Source organism: Sprattus sprattus (assembly GCF_963457725.1).
Source record: "Sprattus sprattus genome assembly, chromosome: 18".
NCBI classification, from domain to species: Eukaryota; Metazoa; Chordata; class Actinopteri; order Clupeiformes; family Clupeidae; genus Sprattus; species Sprattus sprattus.
Window position 1 is genome coordinate 11,533,522 of NC_137916.1, and position 13,624 is coordinate 11,547,145.

Consider the following 13,624-nt stretch of genomic DNA (forward strand, 5'->3'; position numbering starts at 1 on the left):
GTTTCAGATATTCAAAGCAAGCAACAATAATTTCAGCATGTTATATCTTCGAAGACCATAACCAGCACTTTATTAATGTGGTAGAATACATTTAAATAAATGACAACAATATGTATCCAACCTCTTCAAAACTTTCCAAGGTATCCTACAATATTATAATTGTTCGATATACACTCTATACCATGAAGTCAATCAAAGTAATTCAATAATCAATGGCGATATTTACGTGTTCAATATGGAAAACGTGCATTTTAGGGCAAATTCAATGTCCTCAATTTATCAACATCAGCATGGTTAAGGCATTAAGAATCTGACTAGGTGCTGAATAATTCCATTGAGAACGATAAATTGTGTCATTTAAAAAAAAAAACGAATAAATGCCTTCATAGAAAAAAAAAAGATAAATCCATCAAGGCATAAATATAAACACAAAGAAACAATACAGCACACATATCTGAATAAATAAAATGATAGGCTACAGCTTACCACTATTATGGATCATTTCCTCACACATTAGTTCCTATTGATGTAAAGTCTTATTTGTGTAGCGAGCAAAGCAAGAGGTAAATGAGAGACTGATAATTTGGAGGCGGCATGTGAATGTTATTTCCACAAGCCCACCAAAGACAGACAAAAACAAATAAGCCTGGCCTTTTACTTGCTGATAATAACCATCATTAAATGTCTCCCATAACCCGACTAATCATTAAGTCGTTGACAGCTGGATTGCTTGGTTTTGGGCAGTTTGGCTGTTGTGTTTTTTTTAAACAGCAAATTGATTCATTTGAAGTAGGACATTGTTTGTTGGAAGATGGTTTAGAAGAAGATGGGAAAGAATAGAAACAGCTAAATAACGCGATAGAACCCAATTGTTTATAATAAGAGTTCTACAGGGTCCTATCCCGTTGAACTAGGTAGCGGAACAATAATAGTTCTACAGGGTCCTATCCCGTTGAACTAGGTAGCGGAACAATAATAGTTCTACAGGGTCCTATCCCGTTGAACTAGGTAGCGGAACAATAATAGTTCTACAGGGTCCTATCCCGTTGAACTAGGTAGCGGAACAATAATAGTTCTACAGGGTCCTATCCCGTTTAAATGAAGTAGAAGTTGTACCGTTGTCTGTATGCGCAGGTCAGGGAAACAGTTATTGTTTTTGAGAAAGAGGCGTCAAATGCTAAAGAGGAAGTGAGGGCACACAAGGAAAACCATGAACAAACTGACTTCTACACCGAAATACTATTCTGGTGTGATGCAAGGGATGGGTTCCAAGCCGAGAGAAGAACAGCTATTGAGCGGTTAGAGAAACAGGACTATGAACTAATACGCTGACAACAAAGTTGTGCTTGTGTGTCAGTGTGAACAGACAATCCTCAGTACTATAAATCCAGCTCAATCTGACCAGGTAGGTGGTATTTATTAGTATCATGAGTAGCTCTGAGTTATCAAACAATGCTTTACAACTGCAGAAGATGATAGAGATTACAATATTAACAATAATAACATTTACAACTGCAGAAGATGATAAAGATGACAATATTAATTATGATAATAACAATATTGCCCATGCAGCACATCATTCAAAGGCACCCAACATTATTGCATGTCAGCACAAACATATTTCTGAAATCTGAAGTCCTCTCCTGAAGATGTTCTTAGGTGCTTAACTGAGGTGTTTAACATTTTCAACCGACAAAGACTGAAGTTTGCCAACTAGGAAAACATCTGTATCAGCTGCTCGACTGAAAACCCTTCAGTTGTGGCCTTGTCACTGGTCAAAGCAGCCCCTCTGGGCAGACCATGATGGACACTCTACAGAGTCACTGGATGCTTCAAGCATTTTTTCAAATGCATCTCCTTTCTCCTCCTTCCTCCCATCCTTGAATTTAAAAATACAAACTTGACTGTACACTCTATGTTTCATTTTTTCTCAGGAGAAGTTATGCACTGTCAAAGATTTTAGAGTTTTGTCCTTTGTGAAAACAGTTTGGTAAGGGTGGTAATAAAGTGGTAAGTACTAGATGAATTGCTGCGGTTGTGCAAAAGGACAATTATGAATGATGAGAAATGACCATTTTACTTTATTGGTGTATGTGTTAAAATGCCTGTATGAGCATTTCTTTACGTATCACTTGCCCTCACAATCCAAAGAAATTAATAAAAAAGTATCTAAATAGACCAATAGACTGGCACGCTGGATGTCCTAAAATTTCCCTCGGAATAAATAAAGTATTCATCTATCTATCTATCTCTCTATCTATCTATCTATCTATCTATCTATCTATCTATCTATCTATCTATCTATCTATCTATCTATCTATCTATCTATCTATCTATCTAACTATCTATCTATCTATCTATCACTCAAAGAAACACTGCCTAACTCTGTTCCTTCATAGTTACATTATAATGTCAGGTCTACAGATATGTTTTGTCAGCAACCACTCCATACAAATATCACCAATATTTTGATTACAAACACCACACATTTCATCATTACAAAAATGCATCCATGGTGGACAATTCTAATGGCCAGAGCCACCTGGACTGCTGTCCTACTACTCTACACTAGAGGGTAGTAGAGCTGTATTGGACAAATCTGTTGTTCTCCCCAGCGTGTTTCCCCCTCGTGGAGCCTCTGACCAGCCCAGCCCTGAGTGAAACAGTAAGGAAGTGAGGTACAGTAAGAGTTGAAAAAAGCTAAGTTTAGCTAAAATAAGGCTGATGGACATAAAAACATAGAAATGCTGTCAGTGTAACAGACTTCACGGAGAGTATCTCTCCAAGATTCATAATACTTTTACTCTGTGGCAACAGCTGGTGTGCTTCCAGTCCATATGTGTTTGATCTCTGTCTCGGTTGTACAAACATACGCCAACACACCCTCGCACAAACACACAGGCACATGCATGCCCACACACAAACTTTTTTACTTTTTTCTAAAATGAACAAACATGAAATGTCTCAGAATAGTATGTGCACCATGTGACTCAACAATACCCCAGTGAAGAAAACATGAAAATAAAGACTGAGAGATTAAGAGAGTGAGAAGGGGGGGTGATGGGTGCGGCTGAGTGATGACTCATATTTTGGGTTGCCTAGCTACTGCGAGGAGCTGTTTTCTTTTCAAAGTTTCAAATCAAAATATGTATGTCTGGATTTCATTGACAGAAAAGACACAGCGGCAGTGGGGGCATGGGGGGTGGGGATGTGGGGGGAGGGGCTGGTATAAAAAGAATGGGAGGAGCAAGGCAGTGTTCTTGGGCAGAAGACAACGAATGATCTTCCAGAGTTTCATGAGATAAAAATGTACACACTTAAAAGATGAAGACCAAGCCAAAGAGGAAGCTAGGGCAAGGGAGGGGATGAAAAGAAAGGGGTCGCCATGGCAACAAACAGCCTAGACGAATATGAGTACTTTTTCTTCATTCTGGAATGTAAATACTCCCTCAAACTTACCAAACCTTTGGCCTTTTCATGTGGTAAAACGTCAAACCATAGCAATGTAAACAGCCAAATGGAAGACATGTCAGGGGCAAACAAACAACACAGTCAAGAGACAGTACATACTTTCTTCTTGGTCTTGATCCTTGATTGTCTTCAATAGTGGGCTTTGGCTTTGGTTTCAGCATTCAACTGATTTGAAGGGGCTTAAGCTGACCCTGTGTTTTTACAAATGTAAGGCACATGTAATCATAATGTTTTAGAAATCTCTTTCATGAACTCATGTCACACAGACTTCACTAAAAAGAATGGTTTCATTTATTCTATTATTTGAACACATTTATGCAAGACATTGGATATTCATGCCGCTGTCTATGACACATTGGACTGGGCCCCTGAAGTCCTGGCTGACTGGCTGTTCCTGGGTGGCTAGTTAGAATACAGAACAATCCTTTTGCTCTTTGGGAGGTTTCAGGAGGAAAAAAAGTCTCAAACTGGTCTTTTGGTCACTGATCATTCAAGAGCAAAATGTGTTTTCAGCAATAAGAAAAGACACCACAAACAGAGGCCAAGTCAGGACAAAGCTCTGTATTTGCTTAACTGTCAGTGCCTGAAGGGTTAATGGACTTCCATTGGAGTCTTCATACCCTCATAGTAATGCTTAAGCTTCTAAGAAGATGCCAGTCCTCATCTGTTGGACTGAAAAACTCTCAAGTGTTCTTGGTAGGATTTCTTATTCTAGCTGTGTAGCTGGCCAGGGAAAGTAAAGTCTAGCTAAGAGTCTAGCTAAGACTTTGAACAAGTACTTGATATTGACTCTGCTATTGAGCCGCCCCATTGTGTTTACCTATTCATTGAGTGGCTACAGGATGCAGGGCCTGTGAATAAGCTATGGGCTACAGGCTGCTACAGAGGGAGAGGAATGTAGTCACTGGGCCCTCAGCACAGAACGCCTGCCAGTTTCCTAAGGTCCAAGAGGCACTGCCAGAGCCTCCACTGTGATTGGCTGAGAAAGAGAGGGAACGTGAGACGCTAGGAGGTAGGTACTTCCTCCGCACATGGTAGTGACACCCCACCCTACGGATGACGGAGAGGCAGGTCGTCCCCCTCTAGGAAAGTGGCAATTTGATGTGCCAGCAGTTCTGTTGTGGATGTTCATGTTTTGTGTGTGTGTGTGTGTGTGTGTGTGTGTGGGTGTGGGTGTGGGTGTGTGTTTGGAGGAGCAGTGTGAATGGGTCTGAGCTTGCATCACAAACCCAAACAGTTAATAAAAGAGTATGACAGAATGTGAAACTCTATATCTATATCTCCACACTGTGTGTGCAAGTGTGCGATGCAAGTTTGTGTGTATGTATGTGTGTGTGTGTGTGAGAAACACTGAGAACATTGCACAGGTATGTGTGTATGTGTGTGAGATACACTGAGAACATTGCACAGGTATGTGTGTGTGTGAGAAACACTGAGAACATTGCACAAGTGTGTGTGGTAAAACAGGTAAATTAACCACATATGTCTGTCGCCACTGAAACCAGAACATTACCCAATTACCCGACATGGTGAAACATGGTGGGTGGGAGATGTCATATCAGCTCTGTGAAGGGCCTTAAGAATTCAACTAAGATTTGATATCTCCTTCAATCAAGGACAATGACAAGTGCAAGTGAAGCCAAGACAAACAGAAGTTGTTAGTGCCCTCCAAGTGCCATTGTCTCTGCTCTAACAGCAGTAGTGGAGAGCTAGACATAAGAAAGAGGAGGGAAAACACACCACAACAGGCCACTTTTATGGAGAAGAAAAAAACCCTGAAAAGGGTGGTTTTGGTCACGCTTACTCACTTGGCACGGAGGCACTGCCCATTGTCTTGCGCATGTGTGGAAACATTCTGTCAGTGAGGCCTGTGAGTAACCCTACATTGAGTCACTCAAGCACAGAGACTGCTCACGCCGGGCGCTCTGATCACATAGCGCACACACCCTCAATCATTCCTATAGTCCCACCAGGATGCAGAGATTCCCCACACCTCCGGAATGTTCCTCACTAGGACGACATGGGACACTCCTTTTGGCCCATTCCCATTTTTGGCCCTGTTTGCACTGTTCAAATACATGTTCATGTTTTGCCAATCCAGATTTTCTGGTAGTTGGATGGATTGACACAAAGCTGCAATTGTTGAGGAGGCAGGCAGTGTGAGAGTGGTCTCAGCAGCCAACCCTTTCAAAGGTTACACGCGCACACAATTTACACGTTATGCCTGACAGTCAGCTGTGTTCTTCATTATGGACACACCCTGGCTCCTCTGAATTGTAGGTTTGTGTGTTTGTGCAATTGTCTCTGTTTGTTTCTCTCTTTCTCTCTTTCTCTCTTTCTGTGTGTGTGTGTGTGTGTGTGAGAGAGAGAGAAATACAGTGAAAGTCAGGGTCTCCATCCAAGCCAGCAGAATCCAGTCAGTCGTGTTGACACAGAGCTAATTCTAGTTTTTCTAATTGTCTCTCTCCCACTGCTCTCATTCTTTTCTTTTTCTTTTTTTTTCTGTGAAATTGACTGATTTATTTTGTTCAATGGTGTTTTAAATAAAGAATTTAAAAATCAAAGTCTCTCTTTCTCTTTTTTTCCCTCTACCAGTCTGTCAATCCGCTATTGGTGACATCCAAGTTGTTGAAGTAAAAGATCATCCACAAGCCACCCACTCTTTGTGACCCACTGTATCCTTAAAGATCTACAGCAGCTGTTTGTGACCCACTGTATCCTTGAAGATCTACAGCGGCTGTTTGTGACCCACTGTATCCTTGAAGATCTACAGCGGCTGTTTGTGACCCACTGTATCCTTGAAGATCTACAGCGGCTGTTTGAAAACTCTTGTCACCTGAGGGGTGGGGTTGGCAATTGAGCCACGTGAGATTGCAATATGTGAACTCTTGTCATTCAGCGTTCTGTGTTACTAGTCCTCTGTCTTTTGTGACTGTTTCCACCCCCCCCCCCCCCCCCCCATCTTTATCAGTACTGCAGTAACTTAATAATCAGGCCAATAATGTCTGAAACTAAATTTGAAAATCAAAGGAGATAGAGTGATTCATCCACAGTGAGAGTGAGAATGGTGAGAGAGAGAATATATTTATACATCCTTGGGCACTGCAACCCATAGGCATGATTATGTGTCTGAACTGAGCCGTTATGATCCGGCTCTCAACCTGTGACCTGTGCATTCCACACTGCTACAAGCCTAAGATATGCCTGAGGACTAAGGTCACCTGGTCAAAACTATGTGTAGACAGGCTGCTCTTTAAAGCAGTGGCACATCTCACCTAACCACTCCCCCACAGGCAAGAGCGTCAGGCAAGAGCGTAGTATTAAACAGAAAGCTGCATGTTTGCCTAAGAATGAGTAAGCCAAGACCATTTCTTCAAAGCTTTAGTGATTGTGACACTCACTATTGGAATGAAAATGACACATTTATCAAAACTGCGAAGCTGCATCTTCCTGTTTTTTTTTTCTCTGGTTCCCTCCTACTCTCTCTCTCTCGCTGGCATACACACTCTCTCCCATTCCCTCCCAGACCAACTACATTCTTTCTTGCTGACTATCCTCCTCCTTGCAAGGGTGGGAACGAGGAGAGAGGAAGGGCAGTGGGTGGAGAGCCGATGTAATGCCACACCCAAATCTTGGTGCGGGCTGTTAGCACACAACTGAACCACTCATTGGTCTCCATGGTAGCAGGGATTCATTTGATGACAATACTTTGAGCTTCCTCAAAAGAGTCAGAGGGTAAACAGAGTTGGCTTTACAGACAGAAAATGTTAGGGGAAATTAAGTGGTCCAGTCCCTGATAATGAAATGGTGATGTATTATAGAATGAAGAATGAATTTACAAGGAGGTGAGACACGTTGGTTCTCCATAAATCGAATGTGCATTTCAATTTAAACCTAATAAACAAAACGATGCAAGGATGTATTCGCAGGAAGTCACACTAACCATGTGGGGATGGTTGGAATGGTTTTCGGGTTTGTAACCACGCCCAGTATGACTTTTTATTTATTTATAATAACCCACTTGAAAGTCAGAATGTACTGTATATGTGTTTCGCGCGTGTGTTTGTGCGTGTGTGTGTGTGTGTGTGTGTGGGGGGGGGGGGGGGGGGGAGAGAAAGAGAGAGAGAGAGAGAGAGGGCTGGCTGGAAGGTGGTCAGGGGGTGGGGATCGTTTTTGAGAGTTGAAGTGAATGCTCACATGAGGCGGCAGTGCAGTAAAACCTGTAGCGGAGTAAGCAGAAGTACTGACAACTGTTAAGACACATCAAACAAGGTAAGGCTGTTAAATGGGGTTATTTAAAAATCGCAATGAAGTAGTCATCTAACAGATTTAATAATAATAATAGATTTGTGAAACGTTTTCATAAAAATCTAAATAGCCTACCTTAATAGGCCATTTCCATTCTTGATGTGAGAAAGCTGTTGTTTTCATTATTTGTATAGTTTAGTTTAAAGTTGTTTCATATTTTGTAAATCACCTACTTCATTATAATTTCGTCATCGGGACAGCTTGAATTAACCGTTTCAAGGGTAGTCATTTTAGATGAATTACAGCTCTGGTGCATTTTAGTTTATTGTGAATACACTACCTTTCGAATTACAGGTAAGATGAAACTTTCTCAAAAAGCAAATTTGTCGTGTTATTGAGAAATCTTGATTGAGGGAGCACACATTAGTTGGGGGGAAAAACGATGCTTAACAGTGTGAAATCAGTATACGCGATAGTGTTACCTTGCCAAGTTGACTTACTCACGCCCTTTATAGAGATTTTGATGATTATATCAAGTCCTTGTGACGACGTAGGCCATTTTTGTTATACCATTCAAAAAACAGGAATCACCTTTTAAGAGATATCTTGACAGAAAGTTGGTAAAACCTCTTTTGTGCCTGTTGTGCAGCCATTCTAAGTTACGCTAGTCTTCAAGGAGGGTTTAACTTAATTTGGCGCGGGACAGGGTAATTTTAACAGACACACTACTGTGAAGGCACAGTTCAGTCTTCGGTTGTTCCTCCTGGGTATGGCACAGGAATGTCTCCTTACAGAATGTCCATCCAAAAAACTGTACACAGACATTCGCGCTACAACATTTTTAAAGCAATTTTATAGGCTTCGCAACTAACGCCAAAGAGACGCACCATGCCATGACATGTTTGACCATCTGCCGGTCCAGCATCTCTGCTGAGACCAGGCCCAATCAGGATCAGGATGAATCCTTGAGAGTTTGGTTAAGATCTAGCTGTCTCTATGTTGTTGGTGATGATGATGATGGTGGTGGTGGTGGTAATGCTGTTGTAGTTGCAATTTTGACATTACGATGAAGAAAATAACAAGTTGGCAAGTAAATTAATTAATGTGTTTGATTTCTTGGAGCTTTCTGTTTTTTTTTTTTTCTTTTCTTTTTTACATGTGTTAGTAACACCACATGGCATCTGTAAATGTTGGAAACTTTATTAGTGACCTTGAGTCAAAACACATTTAAAGTACATGTATTAAAAAACTAGAGCCCGAGGATGAGGTGTTGTTTTTTATGTCAGAGAAAGGAAAAGGCATTCTGGGCAGTTAAGGTGTGGCTTTCCCAATGCAAAGACCCTGACAAGTTACAACACACCTTGTCCATCAACACTCCCCTGCCTGTGCGACTACAGCCCACGTTATTTTTCACTGTATAAATTCAGCAACTTAGTCGTTCCATCTCAGTCTAATTGGATGTGTTGTGTGCATGTGATCTTAAGCATAGCTAAAAAGCATGAGGACAGAGTATTGAAATTAGCTCTGGTAATGCCACGCCCTATAGAGCGGGGCGAGATTGCAACACGTGAGCTTAATTCCATTTAGGAATTCATCTACCTCCTAATGACATATTTCATCCTACTTTACACACTCAAAGCTTGTGTTATCCACCCAATTCATCAGTAATTGTTCAGGGTGTGTTCTGTTTGTTTTAACGCTGCTAAAACCAGTTTCCCCTCCCTATGACATTTCATATGTTCTCTCTCTCTCTCTCTCTCTCTCTCTCTCTCTCTCTCTCACTCTCTCAGACACAATGTTGGCACTCCTTGGTGGAATCTTCCTCCTTCATCTCACTGGCATCATCCTCCTCCTTGCGGCGACCATTAACAATGTAAGTGTACACATGCATCTCGTCTCCACCTCTCCATCGTCTCACCTCAGTTCTCCTCTGTGCACATCACAGTTAATCATTGGAGTAAGAGGAAAGATTTACTGCAATCTGACAGATCGTGTGTGCAGTTAAGATACGATGTACAATCCGTGCCTGAAAGGCTTCTTGAGTGTCTCACATTGTTTAGCTTTCTGCATTTCTGAGCTTGCTGTCATACCAGAGCTGTGACAAGCCTGTTTCATCACTTAAGTCTCACTTCACAAGTTGTTCTGTGTGTGTGTGTGTGTGTGTGTACTCATTCATCACTCGGCTCACATGCAGGTACATGCACACACGTGTGGCACTCTGTGATAGTGCTGCACATACCGGTCGGCACTGGAGATGTGTGCTGTGCATTCACTGTCCTGACACCTGTCTTTCCTGCATCAAAAGAGCATGCCCAAACGTGCAAACCTGCTCCCATACACAAAGATGTGGAATACTTCACATTGTACATATGTCTTTATCCTCTCTGTATTCTCTCTCTCTCTCTTCTAGGCCTGGTGGGTCTCGGACACTTTGTCCACTGATATCTGGGCGCGCTGGGTGTGGGTCAATGGAGCCTGGAACTACACTGACCTCCCTAATATCCACACATACAGTGAAGGTACGCTATGAATGTTTAGATGCAGCCTGTTGCCCAGGGCATGTCACAAGAATGAGACCGTGAGAAAGAGATATCCATAAACAGAGAGAGAGAGACATAGAGAGAGGCAGACAGATATACTAATATCTCTTGTGCTGCCACTGATACGTCCCTGAAAAAGATGACATCATGCTCTTTTACTAAGGGAGTGTTCGTGTAATCTTGTGGTTGGATTTGCAATAGATCTGCATGATGACTTATTACAGGATGGAAGGCTGTCATGAACTTCATTGTTTACTATAGGGTCATGGAAGAAGTATTGCTTTATTGAGCAATGCCATCAATTATTTCAGGTTGGGTGCTTATATAAAGGCCCAGCCTAATCCCTACACCCTTCTTCAGTCACTGACAGTTACAGTCATTACACACATTTATGGTTGAGAAGTTGTGGTTACATAGATATATTCATCACTAGCTTGGCATTGTAAGTGCATTAAGGCAAACCTATTTTCCACCTAAAGGGATGGCCACAGCCAGAATGGATGGCGGTGTGTGTAGACACATTGTTCAGTGTAATGTGGTTGGTGTGTTTTTGTGTTTCATATATTTTTGTGGTTCAGATAATGTCACACAAGCTTTTAAAGCAGCTTTGCAGCTTCTGCGTATGAAGTTAAAAGAGTGTCTCTGCTATGTTTAGCAAATAGATTGAGTAAGGAGGGCTGAAATTCAGTTGTGCTGCTTCATGACTTTATGTCACACAATAATTATTTTCTGAATCACAAGTCTGAAGTATGTTGTAACAGCGGCCAGTCACATGCTTTGACTGGGATTTAGAGGGAGGTCCCTCAAGTCAATCCAAGTGTTTCAAAAGCAGAAGCCATAGGTCTTAGACAGGATTTGTTTTGGGTGTGTCCATATGGGCACTCCAACTGCCATTCTTTCATGACGGTGTGCTGTCATCTACTGGTACATGATTGTGTGACACACACTGTGTGGAAGAACCACATACTAAAACCAATGTTTCTTTTCTTAGATGCCATGTAACATTTACTATTATAGGCTCCTCAGTGAACTGAGCATATTGTAGCTATGGAACAGCCTATATCAGGCAAAATGTGTAGGCTTAGTTGAGATGCGATCATCTAGATTTCCAAGACTATTTCATGAAATGGTATTCACTAAACTAACGCCAAGAATACATTCCAAAACCTGAGCGTAATGATATATTAACGGACCTCATTACAACATTGTAAGGATTAAAAAAAGACCTGTCAAAATAATGCATTCCAAAAATACTTTATTGGGAAAATCATTATCAGGTTATCAGGTTTTCTTACATTTGTATGGGGTTAAGTGGAAAACATTATTACATTATTGGGATAAGGTTAACCCAATAATGTAATAACTTCCGATATTGTAAAAATGTATTACATTATTGGTTAAAATAGTAGTGTAATGATTATGTCTAAATATATATATATATATATGTAGAAATGTAAATATGTATAAAAATGTAATAATAATAGTCTTGTAATTAATTATGTCATTAAAACAAATAATATTACATTGGTTAAGACATAAATACATTACTTGGAGTTATTACATCATTGGGAATCATAACATTATTGGGATCTACAGAGGCTTCCCATTCACACTATTTCAACATGTGCATCACGCTTCCTGATCAATTTCAAAATTAGTTCTGAATTCTGAAAGTAGTGTTGAGAAAAAAAAGAGCTGCTTAATTGAGTTGTTGATGTTTATGCTAAAATCAGTCCTGATGCGGAAACTCAGTGTCGCTGTCTCCCCCTACAGAGTACCTCCAGGCAGTGCAGGCAAGTTCCGTGCTGGCCTGCATCTTCTCCATCCTGGGCCTCTTTGTGTTCGTAGGCCAGCTTTTTACCCTCTCGAAGGGAAAGAGGTTCTCCTTCTCTGGCATCTTCCAGCTCCTAGCCTGTGAGTATTATCACATTCATGTGCCATGACCTATTTGAGGTGCTGTGGTTTTCCATGTCCACACACAGACATGTATCCCTGTTTTGTGGGGAAAACACACCATCACCTCTCACCTGTGATTTCAGTTCCAAGCACTTTAAATCCATAGAAGCACTTTACATCTGGAAACATGTTGAATCTATCTTAAATCGTCTATCTGAAAGCTTAAATGGACTATGCAAATCATTCACCCACTCTTTTCTCTCTCTCACTCTCTCTCTCTCTCTTTGTTTCTTCATCTGCCCCCTGCTGCCTACAGGCCTGTGCATTATGATCGCAGCCTCCATCTACACAGACAGGTTCCACAAGAATGAGGATGGTTGGCACGGCGCCTCTTTCATCCTGGCCTGGATCTCCTTCGTCATCACCTTCATCTCCTGTGTAATCTACTTTGTGCTGCGCAAGAAGACGGCGTGAGCATCAGCCCATGAAGTGTAGACCTAACAAATGATGAGGCTTTATGTTGTTTGATTTCGTTCTGCGATGTGCGGGATTTTTTTTGTATACATGTAGAGATGGATATAGAGGTGGGGGATTTGAAAAGGGTGTATTTTTATACTTCATCCTCCTTTTTTTCCACCATGTCATTTGATTAATGTATTAATTATTTCAAAGTTAATACAATTTTAATAGCATTCATAGATTTGCCAGAGCAGGCGCGATGGGGGGAGAGAGATTAAGAGAGAGAAAAACAGAGGAGGAGAGAGAGAAACCTATTATGAAGCCAGGGATGCATCAATTCAGACGTTCTCAAGCTATTATCGCATCCTGCAAACATTTGATTGATTTTTCAATTATTGCCCCAAATAAAACCAAGTCAAGCCACACAAATCCCCGCAGGAAAACAAACAGAAGACTCTCTTGAGTGTGGAGAATAGAATTCAGTCTTAGAGCAGGAGGAGTCCCTATTATTCTCCCCGCTTAGTGACTCACAGCACCCAACAATACTGACACTATGGGACCAGGCCACAGGGTTGCCCTCTGTGGCACAGTATGAGCAACTCCTATATTTGCACAAATAACAACACATGTAATATTTTAATAATGATAAACGTAACTTTAATACTAACCTCAGATTCAGAAACTGGAGAGGTCAACCTGCGAGGTGTTTTAGGTTAAGCTTCTGATTAAAAAAAAGCTCTGTGTTATTGTTTTTTTTAAATGAGGTATTGAGTGATGGACAGGTGAGGACCACTGTCAGGAGGTACTGTGTGAGCCTTGTTTACTTGACCTTAGTCACGAGCCTCCGCTTACAGCACTCTGTCTCATGTGTACATATGAATACTTTTGATTTCTTGTTTTTAGCATTGAATACCTAATACACACTTTTGTGATTTTTTTGTGTCATGAGAAAAAATATTTGTATTAAAGCTTGATTCCTTTTGGATTGATGGGATAGACGTTTTAATTGT

At 41.1% G+C, this 13,624-nt stretch overlaps 1 protein-coding gene across 1 annotated transcript; it reads left to right on the forward strand.

Moving 5' to 3' along the window:
• The first annotated feature begins 7,675 nt into the window (after positions 1-7,675).
• On the forward strand, positions 7,676-13,591 carry LOC308378846 (epithelial membrane protein 1). Its single transcript, XM_080855848.1, has 5 exons — positions 7,676-7,743; positions 9,510-9,592; positions 10,130-10,238; positions 12,033-12,173; positions 12,472-13,591. The coding sequence occupies exons 2-5, from the start codon at positions 9,515-9,517 to the stop codon at positions 12,627-12,629; spliced, it is 486 nt and encodes a 161-aa protein (XP_080711974.1). The 5' UTR covers positions 7,676-7,743; positions 9,510-9,514; the 3' UTR covers positions 12,630-13,591.
• Positions 13,592-13,624: the final 33 nt, after the last annotated feature.